The sequence below is a fragment of the Tursiops truncatus genome, chromosome 18 (genome assembly GCF_011762595.2).
Source record: "Tursiops truncatus isolate mTurTru1 chromosome 18, mTurTru1.mat.Y, whole genome shotgun sequence".
In the NCBI taxonomy this organism is placed as follows: Eukaryota; Metazoa; Chordata; class Mammalia; order Artiodactyla; family Delphinidae; genus Tursiops; species Tursiops truncatus.
In genome coordinates, this window is record NC_047051.1 from 49,934,952 (window position 1) to 49,955,050 (window position 20,099).

Consider the following 20,099-nt stretch of genomic DNA (forward strand, 5'->3'; position numbering starts at 1 on the left):
CGTCTGGGCTTGAACAATGCCATTCAGATATCTGAATTAAGGTATTTCAGATTCCCTCTTCCAAGCTTTTTTCTATAGGAGAACATTTCATGTAGCTAATCCATGAATTTGAATACATATGTGTGCACATACACACAAAAACCCTTATGCACATTTTCAAATTGTGAAACTATGAGTAAATAATCATATATAGCACATTTTATGAGTTTGTCCAATTATACAAACTACTAATGAGCTTATGGGATTGTGAAACCCAAAAACTATGAGTTCAATACAATATTTTTCTATGGAAAAACAAAAATACTACACAAATGCAAAGTAAATCACTAATGAAGTTTAATAAATTTAATAACAGTCAAAAAAGTTGGGTCTTGCAAGGAATCCCACAAGTTAATAAATGGAATTATTAAACCAGGAACAGTACGGCAAACCAAAATTGAGACCCTCATGGAAACTAGTAATCCTAACTACTACTATGACACTGCAAGAGTAAGTATACTAAGTCCAAGAAATATTCTGTGGACGTCTGCATTTCTGTATCCAAATGAAAGATTCTTAAATCAAACGTTAGGCCAATTACCATTTTCACAATCCACGGGACCATTCTATGACTATCCTGAAAGCCTGTTCAAATAAAAATCAAAGGCTTCAAGTTACTCCTAGTTATTTGTACATATTAATTCGTTAAGTGTGCTTCATAGTAACAGACAGCAAAACAGCTACCTAATATAAGCTACAATGTTGAAAACACAATGTTAGTTTTCTAAGGAATAAAGAATCTGATAATTAAAATGTAGGAGAAAGGTTTTTTTGACCATCTTACTTATAATATGCAAGTCCTTTTCCAGATCAAATAGTGAGATACCACAGGCATGCAAGCATTTTCTGGCCAGCTTAAGTTGTAATTCTTGTTGTAGCACAGGCTCAGTGCTTGTGGCAAATATTCTGACAACAAAGCCATCCTAAGAGAAATAAAACATCCACGGTATTTTGTTACATGAATTGATCTTCTAAGGCTCTACTTTCCATCTAATAAAAATCAAATAATTTACGAGAAAAAGATTCCATTTATACCAGCTTCTCATGACTCAGAATACTTACATCTCTGGAAGCAGCTATCTGATTAATATATTCTCCATCAGTGAATAAAATATTTTGACCTTCAGTGTGGCAATCTGTGCAAGAGGAAGAAACAGCAATTACATTACAATATAAATAAACACCTCACAAAATGACTTTACTCCTCTGTTGAAGTCAGAATGAGAGTTCTCCACACAATAAAGGTAATTTAAACTCAAAGGGAGACTGTGCTTTTTAATAAAGAGTTACAAATTAGCAGAAACTAAACAATCCAACTAATAATACGCATTACATTTTGTGCTTACATTTATAAATCTTCCATAATCAAGGACCTGAGAGCCCACCTAATTTCAAAATGAACTAGTATTAGATACAGTCTGATAATAAACATGCACCACAATGAACAAACTATAATGTGGTTATAATCAATTCAATACAATCCATGCGAGGTAGGCAACACTCTACCTTCAGACATACATCACAGTCATTAGTGTCACAGAAAAATACAGATAGACCTAAAACTTCTGCATTTGAGGTCTATGGTGTCCAACTACAGATATCCCTTGCTTTATAATATAGAACTGGCTGTACCGTTTCCACTTAGGTTTAACGCTTATTCCCAGTATTTATTAGCATTTAGCATGCTATACACTTTTTAAATGTTCACCCTTCACAGAACAAATCTATGGTTATGTGTTTCTTTTTGTCTGAAAGTTTTCATATATTTTGGCTGAAATGCCATATTTCATCAATACTGTATATATCTCTGTGGAACAGTGCACTATATACTTTGATCAAAATAATGCACAAGTGTAATTGCAACAAGGGATACCAGTATTACAGAAGGACCGGTGGGACAGTGTGTTAGTGATTGCTACTAAATAACATGAAACTACAAGCAACTCAATATCTAAGTATAAACTGTATCCTTTTGGAAAAACAAATGTTCAGCAAGCAAGTCTAAAAGCACACGCATTTCCCAAAATAACTGCAGAGAACTAGGATGAATCTCTCCATTAATTACAATACCAAAAAATAATATTTCATTTCTATTTGCACCTGAATCAGCAAAACATAAAATTCTGGTTTTGGAATGCAGGAATGGAGCCCACCCAAATAAGCTGAGTTACTCTATATCTTTGCCCAGGAGCTTCATACTAGCATACTTCCTTATCATAAATACGCAAAACACAGGCAGACCCTTACCAAATAGAGAATTCAGTGATCACAAACTGGAAATAGAAACTGGGAGACAAGGCCCACTGGTAGCCCAAGAGACTTGGTAATCAAAGAGAGGAGAAATCGAAAGAAAGAGTTCCTAGTCCACTGTACAGAATACAAAGAGGCGCAAGAAAGATGCTTCTCAAGCTCTAAGCTGTAAGATTTTAAACTAAAAAGCAAAGAAGAAAAACTCATTATAATTTCAGATAAACGCAGGGGTGAGGAGTGAAGCGGCGCAAGAAGAGTAGCAAAAACCCTCATGATCTGAGGCAACCTGTCACCAGACACGAAGAGTAAACGACACAGGGATACAATATAAAAGGTATGCCAACATATCAAGGCTAAATGACAACAGGGGAAAAAAAGTATGTTTTCAGCTCATCAGTGCTGGGTTGAAAATAACTTATTTATAAACTAGTCTATAAGACAAGTTGGAACATGAAGCTCAAGGAATTACCAGATTTCTGTCAATTGTAAACGTGGTATTCATTACCATCTATAAACCTGACAGTTCACTTCTGCTCCTTCTTGATGGGAAAGCTAGAGAGCAGAGTTGCCCCTAGCTAGGGAAAAAAGGACTATTAAAGAAACTGCCTCCCAGGTCAAAGAAAAGGAAAAATGACAACAGGCTTCTTCAGGCTTGAAGGCAAGTCTTCCTGCTGCGTGACTTCAAAAAGATTTTTCTCTTTATCCTTTCTGTATCCTTCATGTAACGTTATAAGACAGCATCTTCGGGAAAATATCAAGATACACAACGTGGGACTATCTCCTCCAGTCTGGTTCCTTCTTCACCATGAATATGGTACAAATTTGTGAAACACAGAAAGCCACATTTGTATTGTTAAAAGGTGCATTTCATATGTTAAATGAAGTAGAGGGATTTAAACTGAAACATTAACAAGTCATTTTTTACCATGATGGAATAAATAAAAGGGCTGTAAGTAGACCATTTTCAAATGGTCTTTCTCAGTCACAATCTCTGTTGAATGATCAGGGTTTTTCAGAAGTAAACCCTTTACATTAGTGTTCATCTGTTGGGCAGGGAGTCACGGAAGGATTAACAATTTTTCTTCCAAGACATCCTAAAATGACTTGCACAAAGACAGGGCGATAGGGATGCCCATTGCAGTGAAATTTATTATACATTGCAAAAAATTAGATGGGACCTCCATTTCAAACATTAATCAATGGAATATATTTTATAACATTAAAATGATGTTACAGAAGACTAGTTAATGGCCTGGAAATATATTCAGACTATTAAGTGAAAGGGGTAGCTTAAAAAAGCAATATGTAGCATACAATCACTTTTGTACAAGTATGTACATAACATACACAGGAAAAAGACAGGAAGGATATTCACTGATATGTTGGTAGTGTTTATAGATAGGAAGTGGGGTTACAATTAATTTTTATTTTGTTTTGCTTATATAATAGTTGTACAATAAATATGATTACTTTTAATATATGGGGGTACATGTTAATATTTCAAAATATTTTTATTATTATTATTGTTATTATCATAATCATCAGCATCATCGTTAGGACCAGAGACATGGCCTGGGACTTGTGATGATTAAAAAACAAATAAACAAACAAACAAATAAAACCCTGTAGACATATCTGAAAACAGACAGTTATTTACAAAATGGCTTTAATAAGTTATCTGTTTTCCAAAGTAGCTTTATTTATGAAACACACATGAAATGTGACATTTACCTTAACATGGCATCAGGTACACTAATTTAGATATATGTAGACAAAGTAATATTCAAATAAATGTTTGATGAAGTTATAAAAATATCTTAAAAATTAACAAGCAGCCAGGGAGCAATTATCCTTTTCAATGTGTTCTTCAGAAGTTCTCAGTCATTTTCAGATGGCCATGCGCCTTGAAGTAATATTGCTGCTTACCATGAAATTGTTGGTAGACACATTAAACATTCAAGATTTTAGTATAAACAAGCTCCTTTAGAATGTATTAAAGATATAAGCAAATTCAAATACCTTACAATGGAGAATATACTATGCATTTGCCCGGTGTTCCATAAAATTTAAGATTCACTGCCTAAGAAGTTAGACAGCACAGTGATCTGAAGGATAAATACATATGTACAACCTCAAAATTAAAGCAAAATGAATTCTGTCCAAAATGGCTTATCAGGGTATTATTAAAAAGTATAAATGATAGAATTTTTAAAATTCCTGACCCACCCTAAAATCTGTCTCTGAAAACACTTTAAAATAAAGAGGAAAACCCAAAGTACACTGTTGGTAAAGTCAAAATAAACAGAAGGTTCTTTACATCAAGGTTATTTGAGAGCCAGAGTCGTGGATTTATTAAGAGCAACAAGGCAACATCTCCCCACTAATTGAGGAGTTGAAGCAGTCATGGTGGGGTAAGGGTGGGGGGGCGGTCAGGCTACAGAATTTGGGCAAGAATTTGAAAACAAGTATTAAAACACTTCATACTATATTTATGGTATCTGTTTTTCTCAGATGCATTAATTTTATATAGAATATAAAATGCTTTGCATGTCAAGATTTCTTTAACCCATTTGTAAGCAAGCACTATTCCTTGCTAACCATTCTTTATATGTCTCAGTGGCCTAACATGCACATCTCTTAAAATCACCTGTGAAGAAAACAGATGACTAGTTGAGTAACATACCTGGTAACATTACAGTACCATCCTGTTCCAGTGTTTCAGGGCTTATTCTTATGGCTGTCATGCTGTGGTTATTCATATCTCTATACAATAAATAACCCTGATAACAACAAAAAATTTTGCTATGTTATATGTTAAAATATTTTTTCATTAACCACTTAGTAGAAAAAGTAGCCATAGAGGTCTGTATTACAGTTTTTTGAGGTACAATAATACATCAATATTGATGTCTAAAATACACTAAAGATTTAAAACAGAAGAACCTGAGTATATTGATACTTTAATAAGAGGAGGTATTATACACCACTGAGTATCAATTTAACCTATTAATTCTCACACCACACAAGACAGTAAAAACATTTTGGTTATTTTGGTCAAAATTATCATATCACTTGCCAAGTAAATAATAGAAATGACTGCTGTTTCCTTCACAAATATTTAGCTTAATATTTAAAAATCAGTAGTGGTTTTAGATAGAAAGATATGTCACTGAACATATTTCTGTAAATGTATTTCCCGTGTTATTATTTGTTAGACAAAATACAGCAGTGGCAAATAAAAATTTGATATTTTAAACCAGGTTATGTTTTAACAGACAATTACTGAGTAATTAATTTGATATTTAAAATTTAATTTCAAAATCTCCCCAAAAGTTGAGTAAGATTATTTTTCATGCAACAATAATTTTTTTAATTTTCAGAATGCTTTCAAATATCTTTTTTCATCTGATGCTGACAACAAACTTTGAGCTAGGCAAGACAGGAGTGCAGGGACATCTTTATTCTATATGCTGCCACAAGGAAACTTGGGCTTCACTTCTCAGGAAAGGATAGTATAGAAATAAACACTTCTGGCCCTCTGACCATCATTCATTTGCTTCATCATTCGTTTGCTTCATGCATCCAACTGCTGACACGCATTTGGCCATGTCAGTCAGGTGATGAGATCACGCATTAAGAGAGCAATATGGGCCTAGCTCTTTTCTCTCATTGGTGATACTCTGCATGATCCTCCATGCAGGCAGCTATCTACTGGGCAGGCCACACACTGTTCCCTGGAGTGGACTGATCTAGACTTAGAATGAAGGAATTTGTGGTAAAAAGCTCTAATTTGGCTTTGGGTCACAGTTACATTCCTAATTCAGATTTGTAAATGATAAAGGTGGTCTCTGATTCTTAACTAGAGGCTCTCTTAAACAAGAACTCCAACAGAAGACATACTTGTTCCCATTTTACAGCTAAATCACACAGGATCAAATAAATTAGCTGAGTTGTCCACAGTTGTCCACACAGCTAGTAAGAAGCAGGGCCAGACCTAAAAGTAAATCTCTCATAAATTCTAAGTCAATGTTCTTTATACTATACCATACCATTGTTATAGTCATATTATTAAAAAATATGCTCTATCTGTTTAAATAGAAGTGATATTATTTATTGATTAAACAAATATGGACCACATATTTTAAAAGATAAGAAAGAAAAGTTTGGTTTATTGTGGATATTCTCCTACCTGAGCATACCCTAACCAAGACTTTTTTTCTTTTCTGTTTCTGATGCGAGATGTAGAATTATATATATGGCCCTGTGAAACAACAAAAGTTAGTTCTATCAACAATTTTGTAATTAATAATCAGTGAAAAATAACATAAATGGATGAATGACATTTAATATGTATGTTCCATTTTGATTTTCAAAGAAATAATATTACATCAAAATTAGATGGTGCTCTAAAAATAAAGCAAGAAGCAAACAGAACACAATTCAGTATTAGACATAACTTCCACTATGATTAAGAGCTGTAAGGAATCACCTACCCTAACTGTTCCACTGTATCCAGAGCCTATTTTGTATAATCCGTCTTTGCATAACAGATAAAGAAAAAATCCATCATTCTGAAGTAGACATTGATCATCTTCATCAACAGATATTTCTTTTAATGGCCACTTGTGCATTAAAGCTGCTTTCTTAATGCCATTGCTAAACCAGTCCTGAATTTGAATTTTTCCCACCAACACTGCCTGTACACTTCTCTGTAGTGAATTTAGTATCATTGGCACCTAGTCAAGAGAAGAAAAACACAAAAAGACATTTTTAAATGTCTCAAACACAAAACAGACAAGATAAAGATACTTTATTAATATATCATCATTTATAAGAAAAAACTTATTCAGAATGATCATGTTTAGCTTGTCAGCAAAAAGTACGAACTAGAAAATCTATAAGAAACAATTCTCAAGCAAGACAAAATAAAAATGTAAATCCAAAGAATATTAATTTGTATTTGTGACCAAAAACACTGAAATATGCATCTTTCTCCAAAACACCAGGCAACCAGTACTACGTATGATTTTAAGTTTCATAAAATAAAACATACTAGATTAGTAAAAAGTATGAATACTGACATACATTTTTTGTATTAGACTGCACTCAAGCCAAAATGATATCTTTGGTATGATAATGTATCTCCATTAATATACTTCATGATAATGAAGTGCAAAATTAAGCATAAGAGAAATACGGCTGCTTCTACAGATGAAACAAAATTTCCAGTATTTCTCTTCTACTTTGCTTCTTTATTACGTCTAATACCCATTAACATCAACAATTTTCCATGATACAAAAATTTAACTGTATGAATTGTGTATTCATTCAACATTCATTTAACCAATATTTATCAAATATCTATTGTTTGTTGTAAATGAGTCCTCAAAAGTTACCAGCATGGGACCAATACTCGGCCACCAGAGAAAACTCCCTGGCTCCTCATTTTTTGCCTCTCTTTCACTGCCCAAGGATGGCTGCCACACATCTGACTACAGGGCAAGACCCTGGGGCACTGTACTAGCCCCAGTTCTCCAGCTGCACTGTCCAATATGGCAGCGACTAGCCACATGTGACTACTGAGCTCCTGAAATGGGGTTGGTGTGACTTAAGATGTGCTGGAAATATAAAATACACACTGGATTTTGAAAACTTAGTATTAAAAACAAGAGTATAAATTTTCTTAATAATTTTATATTGATTACATGTTGAAATTATTTTCTGGATATATTGAGAAAAATCCATTATTAAAATTAACTTCATCTGTTTCTATCTTTTTAATATGGCTAATAGAAACACTTAAATTACATACGTGGGTTACATTATATTACTATTGGACAGTACTGTTCTAGAGGGTAGAGATTTCAGAGGGATAACTAACCCACTGTTCACAGGTATGTTCTCTTCCCCTTCGAGTTCTAAGGCCTCTGACCCAATCAAAATATGGAACTCTTACTTTTATAAAACTTTTATTTATGTATATGGTTGGATACTACAAATTCTCTCCCTAGAAGAAACTACGTTAAACTTAAAACTATTTTATCTAGAATCAATATCCTTATATAATATGTCAAAGCTTCACTTTCAGTTTTTTTGTTTTTGTTTCAGATACTTTCTATTGGGTCTATTATGAAAGATGATGCTCCTCCTCTCTTCCCAAATCCTCAGAATTGAGCTGTACAATAATTTCTGGTTAAACCAGTAGTCAGAGGTCATTTCACTATGTCTGTGTGATCATGGTTCAGAACTGAGCCAATTGTATTACATACTACATTTCCCTTATATAATTTTTCTTTTTCTTCATCGAGTCAACAATTGCCCTATTTTTGCGTTTGCTAAGTTTTTTCTATACCTACCCCTAAGTGCTCCTCATACTCCTCTCAATAGAGTCAAACACATCATTTCTACTTTTTCCCCTTGGCAACATCCCTCAAGAGGCCCTGCTCCAGTCTAGACTAAGGACAAGGGCAGGCACAGAGGTTAAAAATGTTCCATGCCTTGCATGTTCAAAAGCATCTTTATCTTCCCTCAAACATGACTGACAATTGAGCTAGATATAGTGACATCATTTTCGCTCAGAACTTTGAAGACACTGTTTGTTATTTTCTATGCCAATGTTGCTTTTGAGCAGTCCAATGGCATTCTGCCTAATCTTTGGTATATAACCTGTCCTTGCACTCTGGAACATTATTTTCCCTTTATTGTCTGTTATGATTTTGCAACGTTATACCTGGTGTGAGTCTTTTGCCGTTCATTGTGTTGGGCACTGAGGGTGTGTTCTGTCAATCTGAAAATGAGTATCTTTGGTGGATGGGAATTTTCCTTATAAAGCTTAGGTAATTTCCTCCTCTCTGCTTGAATACCTATTAGATATTGGATTTTCTGGAAGGATGCTCTAATTTTACTTTATGTCACCTATTTTCTTTCTCTCTCTTTTTTCTATTGTCTGGGGACCTCTTTAATCTGAACTTCTAACGCTTCTACTGATTTTCATGCTGCTATCTTATTTTTTTTATCTTGTAAAAACTCTTTGTTCTGAGGTTTTTTTTAAATACTGCTGTTTAATGTAAATAATCATTTTCTCATCCCTCTTCAAAATACTAATTACAGTTTTCTTAGAGCTTTTCTGTTCCCTATACTCTTTTCATCAACGTTTCTTTTATTATTACTATTTTTACTGATTTGGGGGATTCTGTCTTTCATGTTAGTCTAGTGATACTTGGCTGTGCACTTATTTTTAAAGAGTAAGCGACTAAAAATCTGATAGGAAGCTGCTATGAATGGATAGGGTGTGAAAGATAGTGCGCTCACCTCAAAATGATCATACTAAGTTTAGCAGTTTCATTGGAGGATCTCCCAGACACCCCCCTGCCCCCGCCAAATGTCCACATCTATACGTCTTTTCTCACTTTTTCTCCAAAGAAGGATCTGCCAGTCTTTTTCCTAGAAGCTATAAGCCTCACCCCCAGTGTACTGGGAACTCAGTGAGGATTAAGAAATTTCATCATCGGGCGTTCCCTGGTGGCGCAGTGGTTGAGAGTCCGCCTGCCGATGCAGGGGACACGGGTTCATGCCCCAGTCCGGGAAGATCCCACATGCCATGGAGCGGCTAGGCCCATGAGCCATGGCCACTGAGCCTGCACGTCCGGAGCCTGTGCTCCACAATGGGAGAGGCCACAACAGTGAGAGGCCCGCGTACCACAAAAAAAAAAAAAAAAAAAGAAAAGAAATTTCATCATCGATATGGAGACTTTCACTTAATCTCCATCTTCAGCCTGGCTCCTCAATTTCACTCTCAACTGTGCCTGGTTTCCCCTGGCCTCTCTGGCTCAATTTCTTTAGACAGCAAACCTAACTCTTAGGGGTATGAGAGAAGGACAGCTGACTGGCTGGGAAGCGTAGAGGAAGGGCTCTGGGGTTCTCGAGCTTTCATTACACAGACTTCCAATCAATTTTTAGCTCTTCCCCTCACCACCACTTTCCAGGTATTTATTACTTCCAATTCTAAATCCTATCCATAGTTTTATGTGAAAATCAACTTTCTATGGGCACTAGCCTCTTGAGAAGCTTAAGTTTAAGCTCTCCCCAATATTTGTCTTCTAAAAATGTGTCCCATTCTTAAAAGTTTATACTTTAAAAAAATCCTTTATTATAATCTTAGTATAAACTGCAGGGATGGAGGGGAGAGCAGAAACTAAAGTGTCTTCAACATGGCTCTGTTTCTCTCATGCTTTCTAACAGGGTATTAAAGTTTTAAGAAAACCCAGTGCTACAATCAGAAGTCTCAGATATACCCCTTTTCCTATCCTATTGATTTTCTCTCACCGACACTGTGGCAGGACCTAGAGAATTTATTCTGATAAACCAGACTTCCTTAAACTGAGGATACCAAGTCATTCACCAATTCTGGAAAATCTTAGCCATTATTTCAAATACTGCCTCTCCACAAATCTACCACTGCCTTGTGGAACTCAGGTTGTACTGATACTTTAGACTTTCTCATTCTCTATCCATGTTTCTTATTTTTCATATTTTGTCTCTCTGTGCCACATTCTGAATAATTTTTTCCTCTTTATCTTTCAGTTCACTGCTCCTATCTTCAACTGTATTATCCACTGGTTAACTCATCCTTTAAGTTTCTAATTGTAAGTATTTGGTTTTTCATTTCCAGGAGTTCTATTTGGTTCATTTTCTGACCTGATTACTTTTTATATCCTTATTCCTTAATAATACTTTTGATACTTAATAATAATACTTTAACTATATTGAATATGTATACACATATATTTTCTACTCTATATCAAATAATTTCAATATATATAGACTTGGCAAGATTGATTCCGCTATATTTCTTTCTACTAACTCTCAATGACGGTGCCTTTTTTCTATGTCCTTTTTGTTTGTGAGTTCAGATACAGCAGAGTTGTGTTTGTGGGAGGCCTCTGAAGTAGGGGGTTCATCCCTCCAGAACGGATTTTAGTCTCCTTCAATAAGGCACCTTACAGTACTACTACCAGCCCTACCTTACTTTAAACTCTCAGCTTAAGCTTGTTGGAACAAGATAAGTAATATGCATTTGGATCCCAGAATAATTTGAGATGTTACAGTTATACATTTTCAGACTTTTCTCCCCCGAGTCATAGCCTGGCCAAGAGAGTTTTGTGAAATGAAGTAGGTAGGTGGAATGGGGCCAAATCATGAAGAACACTATGTGCCATGTTAAGATAACAGGTTTTAATATGGCGTTTGGCCTGGAGTTGGGTATGTAGCGACGGGGCAGGTCTACAGAGAACCTCGGCTGTTGGTTGAGGGGATCAAGAGTTTTGTGCAGCGTAGTGCTTGAGAATAATACTGCAGTCAGACAGATACGTGTTCAAGCCCTGTCTCTGCCATCTGGCAGCTCGCTACGCTATAACTACACTAAACTTCTTCCAGCCTTCAGTATTCTACTCTTACTCTTATTTTCATGCTTTAGCACATGGACACCAAGAACATTCTCTCTCTACACCACCAATACCAACACCTCCTCCCTCTGCACTGGCTAGTCTCAACTCACTGTTTAGATCTCATGTCACAGCCTCTGGAATAAATCTACATAAAAATAAATCACTGGAGGGCTTCCCTGGTGGCGCAGTGGTTGAGAGTTCGCCTGCCGATGCAGGGGACACGGGTTCGTGCCCCGGTCCGGGAAGATCCCACATGTCGTGGAGCAGCTGGGCCCGTGAGCCATGGCCGCTGAGCCTGCGCTTCCGGAGCCTGTGCTCCGCAACGGGAGAGGCCACAACAGTGAGAGGCCCGCGTACCGCAAAAAAAAAAAACAAAACAAAACAAAAAAAAAATAAATCACTGGATTCTAATAGGTACATGTGTTTATGGTCACTATACTTTTAAAATTTGGCATTGATATTTGAATGTTTGTGTTTATTCTATTAAAATTTTGTAAGTATTTTTATATTTTAAGCATATATTTAAACTAAAATTTTGCTGAACCCTCAAAGCACAGCTGCAGAATAATTCGGAAATCACTGAATTAGAGGGACTTCAAAATAAGTAAGGACCATAAAAACGGAAAAGAGGACTTCAGGCAGGACAAAAAGAGGGAAAAGAATAAGAATAGAAACCTAGAGTAAGGAGACTGCTCGTATTTGACAAGGAAAGTTCAAAATCACTGAGTAAGTCACAGAAAATAGCCCATTTACCCCTTTTGCTATCTTTGGCCCACTAATACCGGGACTGAGGCATCCCTTCCATGTGTTCTGGAGGTCATCCAAGGGGCCAGAGAAAAGCACATAACAGAGACTTAAAACTGTAACTTCTTACTCAATTTCCAGAACAGTCCAAAAGAATTAAATCAAGTTTGCCTATAAGTAGGGTTATATTTCCACTACTGACAAGGATGAGGAGCTTATCCCACAACTGCATATTAAAAGTTCAAAATGCTATACGTGAAGCTGAGTAGTTCAGAAACAAATCAATTCATGAAAAACTATAATCAACCAATCAAAAATACAGTAAAAATGATATATCCTTTTCTTTCAATACAGAAAAGATATTTAGAAACTATGAAGGAATTCCATACTTGAAAATTCAGGGCAAGATGGGAGGCGGAGGAAGGCAGAGAGCAAGGCAATGCAATGAAAACGGAGGCTGTAATGCTGACACAAAGACCAGGTTAAAGATTTAAGCTTTTGCCAAATTTCACTTTATTATCTTTAATGTTACAGAGTTAAACACATGTAACGTGTAACGTAGCTCAAATAGCTTAGATTATTTATATATCAACCTTGAACACATCAAACCACTATACTGAGTGAGAAAAAGCAGACACTGCTTTGACAGAAACTAAGGTGAAATTGCAACTTGGCATCCTATCAATTTCTAAGCAGCTAGAGATATGAAATACCTGAATAGTTTGGCAAGCATGGCTGCCATTGTTGGTGAGGATAGCAGAGATGGCCTGAAGTGTCCTTCCTGTTTCTCCCCAAGAAGCCACCAGACTAAAGAGACAAGCACAGGAAAGTGCTGTCAGAGACTGTCCTGTGCTGTCATTCATTCCAGTACTTCGAACAGTGATTTCCAAAAGGAGCTGGAAGAGAGACTCTGTGGATAAAATAGAACTCAATTATATTCATTTAACACACAGAACATTATATGGTATCTGTTTGTCTGTTTATACCTTGCCTCATTATAAAAAAATATTTAAGGCAGTTACAACACTTACTTTGCATTAGTTCCTTTCCGGTTACCCTTTCCCCCCAAAAGTTAGAATATTTATATAAAAATGACCTTGGAGAATATTTAGTGAACTCCTTATTTTTGTAAATGAAAAAATGGAATCTATCCAAAATCATTTATAATCATTACATTTGTAATCATACATGTGTCCAACTGTCTGATGCTAAATTCCATAATAACAGCAACAATGTTTATATTGATCACCCCTATATTATACACTCTTAGCACAGAACATAGAAGGCGCTTTACATTTAAGTGAATAATTGAGAACATATATTCTAATCTTAAACTGAACAGAAAGATAGATATAAGGGAAGGATTGTTTTAAAAACACTGGACAATTTGTAAATCAAATCCATCTGCAAAGAGAAGTCTGATGGGGCTTCCCTGGTGGCGCAGTGGTTGAGAGTCCGCCTGCCGATGCAGGGGACACGGGTTCGTGCCCCAGTCTGGGAAGATCCCACATGCCGCGGAGCGGCTGGGCCCGTGAGCCATGGCTGCTGAGTCTGCGAGTCTGGAGCCTGTGCTCCGCAACGGGAGATGCCACAATAGTGAGAGGCCCGCGTACCGTGAAAAAAAAAAAAAAAAAAAAAAAAAAAGAGAAGTCTGATGTATAATAATCATCAAGCTATCCCAACAATAAAAGAGATACAAATATACATATATTTCTATGAGTAACATGAAAAAAAGCAATGTGGAAAAAGTGTAACTAATGTGCCTATGATATTAAATCAAAGGAAAAAAGAGACAGATTTCAATACAAATTTCGATTTAAAGAACCAAATTACTACTTACACCTTTGTGCCAATTAAACAAAATAAAAAGTATGAAGTGCTGATAAACGCCTGAACAGAAAAGTAAGTCAAAGCAGTGAAGAGATCAGAAAGGTAAGCATTGGAAGGATAGAAGAGAGACCAAAGACAGTATAGCAGCATTTGAAACTGTTAGTAAGAAAGTAAAAACAAATTAATCAGGAGACCTAAGTTCTGACAGAAAGAAGACGATTAAGCTAAAGCACATATTATAATTTTAAAACCCAGTATTAAGAAGAAGATCTATTTTGAAAAGAATAAAGGAGAGGGAGTATTTATGTATAAACTGAATATAAGAGAAAGTATACAACAAATGATAGCAGACAACAAAATGGCAGAAGATCTAGGAGGAAAGCAAGGATTAGCATGTTGTTCAAAGTAAGATATAGGATATACTGTTTTAGTGGATATTTTAAATACTTCAATTACTTGCTAATTTACAAACCAGAGCTAAGGTTAACTAGCAAAATATTCTTAAATAAAATTAATTAAATCTTCAATAAAATGCCATGAAGTCAAGTAGTACATCGTAATAGTAATCGATCACTGGTGCTACAGTGACAATAAATAAGGTGCCTGCTTTGTAACATATGCAGCTTTATTTGGTAGTAGTATTTCATAACATGGTGAATTGGGGGGCTGTTGTTGTTTTTAAAAATCCTCAGCTTATTTTCATGGCCAGTACTCCCCCCACCACTAAAACAAAGCAGTAACAAAACAAATGGAACACAAAAACTAATCACAATACATGACCAAAAAAATAACAATCTGACATGTAAATTAAAACCATGTAATTAGGTTCTTACATGTGGGTCTAACATAATCCAAATAGCCAAGTAGAGAAAAAGGACCAAACTCGAATCCAGACCAGCAGTGTGGTCCCCAGACCAGCAGCATGAGCATCAGCATTACCCAGAAACTTACTCCAAATGCAAATTCTCAGGTCCCATCCCAAATCTACTGAATCAGATACTCCACACTTAGGGCCCACATATATGACTCAAACAAGCTAATGCGTGAGATTTAGAAAACTCTAGACTCTTTGAAGGCCCACAGTTAGCATCAGAGAAAAGCAATTAGCCTTCAAAATTTAGCTTCCATCTGTATTTCTCTTCCTTAAGAGTCCCCGTCCTGCTTACAGGATTATGTGTTGAGCCTAGGTCATGGGCATGAAAGGCAGGCATTCATAAAATTCAAATGCACTTTACAAAAAGCAAACATTTTTACTTAATGGAAGTTGCTACTAATTCAAAAGCTTTGTCTTTAACAAAAATAAATTTTTATTTATCATGAACGCAAAAGAAATGTCCTCTCTGTTTAGAAACTAATTGTGTTGTTTTGGGTTGGTAGTATTTGTTCCCTCTTTTCCTACTTTTTTAACTCTCCAAAGTAACATGTAAAGTTAGACAAAGTCAATGTTAGCTATTTTGGCCAAAGGTTTATTAAGAATGATTTAAGTTCATAGTGACTATAAGGCTTGAGGATTATTTTTGGGTTCCAAAAATGTATATTTTGCTTTTCCCCATCATAATAATCAGGAAATGACTGTGCATGAACTATAACTCTTAAATCATAACTCCAGGGGAACACAGCAAAGTTACTTAAAATTTATACCCCTGCTGTTTCAGCACCATAAGCAAACAGAGATTGAATTACAGGCTGCCGTATGTGCTCCATAAGAGAAGCTCTTTACATTTAAAGGCTTCATTCAATGTGCCTAAGCTCTTACCTAGGACCTCGGGTGGCTCTGACTGGAGGCCTTCTGGCTGCTGACCCTGAAGCACGTTAAGCAGGGCTTGGAGACTCCTGAGGCACAGGGATGGATGAGAAAATCGCGTCTCCTTGATCAATTCAAAAACTTCACAGAGTCCGACCTCAATGATCTATTTAAGATGAAAATAAAAATTATACTTTATAGCATGTGAGCTAATAACACTTCTCAGGCAGTAAAATCGGTACAGCTTACTTCCACAGCAAATGAGTAATGGTACAATATTTTAAAGGCAAAAGAGTCATCGCATAAAAAAGAGTAAAACCCAGTGTGTTTAATTTCAAGATTTAGAAAATCATCTGGTAACAAAGAAGGTTAAAAAATAGTGGCACTCCCAACACAGCCATAAATAAATAAATAAAAGGAAACTGTTGAACTGTTAAAATATATATATATGTAGTGGCACTACTTAAAACGTAGTTTCAGGATAATGAAGCCATAATAAAACATCATGAAAATGGTTTAACAGTGAACTAGGTACTAGACTGCATTCACTCAGAAAAAAATAAACTATTAATTTACAAAGTTCATTTGGCTGTTCTCATGTCAAAATTGGCACTCTTCTGTTACGTTAATTGTTACTTATGACCAGAAAAGAAGGCAATATAGTACATATGGTGAAAAGATTAAAAAAGGAACTTTTCATCTTAGCCTTTCCTATATGGTACAATCACCATATTATTATTTGTAGATGGTGTCCCTTATTCTTGTAGGATTACTTTAATTATCTTAGTCCTCATCAGGACCAAGAAAAATATAACTCAGTATCTAGCAAAAGATAGATAAATCTGTAACTAAAGACTGAGACAGCAAATGTGATGAACTGGTATAAGGAAATACTTTCAGAGGGCTGACAGAACAATAGACAATGCAATTCCATTTCTCAGTCAATGTCAACATTTTGAAAAGGAAATGTGTAAGATCTTCTCAAGAAGTGTTAAATTATTTGGAGAAGAAGTAACAGAAAAAGTTAAAACTAGATTAATTAGTAGAAATGCATCAAAGCATTATTAATTCTATTGAGCAAAACAGAAGATATTCTCTCTGCTGAGATCTGTACATTAATTCATATATTACATAAACATTTTAAGTACTTATTTTGTACAACTTGCTACAGGAGATACGAGATATATTATACTAGACCTTGTTCTCTAAGAGTTTATAATCTAACAAAGTAAATGAATCTTATATATAATGCTTATCCAGTCCAGACCTCTTTTATAGCACTTATTGTGTTATAGTGTGACTATTTTTGTTTCCATTTTGCCAACTAAACTGGGATCTCCTTGTGGACACAGAGTATATCTTAACTAATATCTCCCATGACTATCCCACTGCCTGCACATGATAGGCAGACAACAAATATTTATTTACTCTCTCAGCTGTGCGCTAAAAACCACTGCAACTTGTCCGACAAGGGTTAAATCAACTGCAGGCAAGTCAGTTGCAGTTCTGATTACTATCTGCAAGGTTTCTGAAGAATACAGATATGACTGAGAAGTCAAAATAACTAATAGGACTGTCTTTAGAGAAGTTATCTAAAATCCTAGAATACCTGATTATAGCTAAGATTACAGAAGTGCTTGTATAGAGTTTCAATTAATTAAATGGAAATGAAAACTTGCCATTTCATATAGTTTATTTTCCTGAAACAGACTAGAAAATAAAAACATACTGTCCAAGATTTCCATCTGTTTATGTCCGTACAGGAAACAAATCTGAAGTCAAAGATCTCCTGAGTACAATACAAAAGTAGGGCTCTATTCTCAGGCCAGCAGGAGACTACTCTATCCATCAGTCTTGAAGATTGCTTACTCTACCACTACCAATCATGACTTTTCATAATTCAAAGAATTCTTCACGGATGACATTTTTGGCTAGGGTTTCTTTTTGTAAGTAGATTCCTATAGCAACAGAGAAAGTATTGAACCTTTGCAAAAACACTAAGGCTACTTACTGAACATATTCCCAAGCTGTCTCTCTAATAAGTTTAAGGTATGATAACAAATGTATGACAACAGGTAACTCAGGTGGGCTGCCCAGGAGCAGAGCACTAGATGGCTTTCGTGAAAAACACTCATAAAACGTTAGTCAAAACGATCAAGACAAGGAATTACCCGTCTGTCTAGGTTAACCACTGTGATTCTCGCTTATCATCTGTATCTTAGTTCGGTGTGGATTTTTTTTTTAATAAGGGGGAAAACTAATTCATTTCCAGAACTGTGATATGTATTCAATATACAACAAAATAAAAATCAACCTCAAGTTTTCCAATCATATTTAGCTTTGAATCATTGAGCAAAGGAGCACAACACGTTGTGAATTAAGACTTTTTTCTGAGGTTTGGCTGAGAGTATTTTACTATATGTACAAACTTTGAAATTGCACTTTACACTTTGAAGCCTGTCTTATAGTCACTGAGAACACACTATATGTCCTCCCTCAATATTAGGAAGGAAGAGTATAAGGACAAAAAAATATATAGTACTGCAAATACAATATGATTTCATTTGTGCAGAAATAAATATATTTTTAATGTGCATATACAAAAATGTTTACAGTGGGTATTTTTGGTTAATAGGATTTTAGAAATAACTTCTAATGTAAAATTTTCTTTTCCTTTTTATAAAAATGTTCTCCATTTTTTCAAATTATCTACATTGATTATGCACTGCCTTTATAAATAGCAAAATAAATGATTAATAAGTTTGACTGCTAAATAGAATAGTTCATTATAATAAGATAACACACTAAGCACTCAATACGTGCCACGATAAACTATAACTAACCACCAAACACACGGTCTTCCACTTCTCTTCATAAAATAGTCTTTTGTAAATTTACTTAATGTTATCTTTACTGTTGCTTTCAAACAATTAAATCCTGAAAGCTCTCTGTTATACTTGAAGGAACACAAAACCCAAATAATTAACTGGTACAGCTAGTCCAATGTCACTGTTGAGAAAAGTGAGGCAAAAACATATTTGGCCAAAAAAAAGAAAAAAAAGTCTTCTGAGGTTTTATTTTTCTCTCCTCAAATCACATATTTCCAAAGGTGGCATTATTATTTCACTAACAAACAATAACATAAGCGTTTAGATACATCATATTTAGATTTAATATTAATAAACTCTTTGCCATTAGAAATTATATCTTCTATTAAAAACTCCTAGAATCAGTTCTAAGACTTACAGAAAACATTTGAACAAGCTCAAAAGGAAACCAAAAGTAGATTTACATATTACTACAGAGTGAAGTATACTGTCTTTAAAATTTTCTTCTCTAAAGTAAATATTTGGTAGAGACATCATTTACAAATAATAAAAATTAAAAATCTAGAGAGGAGTGAGAGAAGGGAGGAAGAAGAGGCAACAGCAACAGACGCAGTAGAGGAGGAAGGCATGGGGGCAGGAAGAGGAGAAGAATTCTGCTCCTCAGAAGATCCAGGTGTGAAATGTCTAACCTCCTAGCCTCTAACGCACCTAACCTCCTAGCCTCTAAATTTATCTACGACTTCTACCACCTTCTTCCCTTCTCTTCACACCCAGAGGAAAAAGTGCTCTTACAACTTTTCAAAGCTAATTTAGTTTTTAAACAATGTTCTTGATCCCACCTACTGCTCCATCTCTAACAATTTTGTGTCAATTTCTGTCACCACACTAAGTCCCAAAACTGTATGCCTAGCTGGGACCTTTCTTTTGAACTTCAGTCTTACATAGTGAGCAACGGACATCTCACAGCTCCTTCACACTCAGTATGGCCAGAAGTAAACTTAATCATCGTTCCAACAAAGCACTGTTTCTCCTCCAGTTCTTTCTCTTTAAGTAAATGGCATCACCACCTAGAAACTTCAGAAATATTTTTACATTCTACCTTCTCTTTCAGCCTTCATAACCAACTAATTAACAATTCCTGACAATTCTACGTCCTTAATATTTCTTTTATGCCAAACACTGCTACTACCCTAGTTGCATCCCCCATGAACACTTCAG

The 20,099-nt window shown here is 35.4% G+C and overlaps 1 protein-coding gene across 13 annotated transcripts in view; it reads right to left on the bottom strand.

The window, feature by feature from the left end:
* MYCBP2 (MYC binding protein 2) overlaps positions 1 to 20,099 on the bottom strand; it is a 279,427-nt gene that overhangs the window by 212,581 nt on the left and 46,747 nt on the right. For all 13 annotated transcript variants that reach the window (XM_073795323.1, XM_073795322.1, XM_073795327.1 and 10 more), the window contains exons 4-10: positions 16,066 to 16,219; positions 13,193 to 13,389; positions 6,783 to 7,025; positions 6,479 to 6,550; positions 4,973 to 5,069; positions 1,102 to 1,175; positions 824 to 962 (exon numbers count right to left, since the gene is read on the bottom strand). In XM_073795323.1, coding sequence (XP_073651424.1) covers positions 824 to 962; positions 1,102 to 1,175; positions 4,973 to 5,069; positions 6,479 to 6,550; positions 6,783 to 7,025; positions 13,193 to 13,389; positions 16,066 to 16,219 — 976 coding nt within the window. The remainder of the gene's footprint in view (positions 1 to 823; positions 963 to 1,101; positions 1,176 to 4,972; positions 5,070 to 6,478; positions 6,551 to 6,782; positions 7,026 to 13,192; positions 13,390 to 16,065; positions 16,220 to 20,099) is intronic.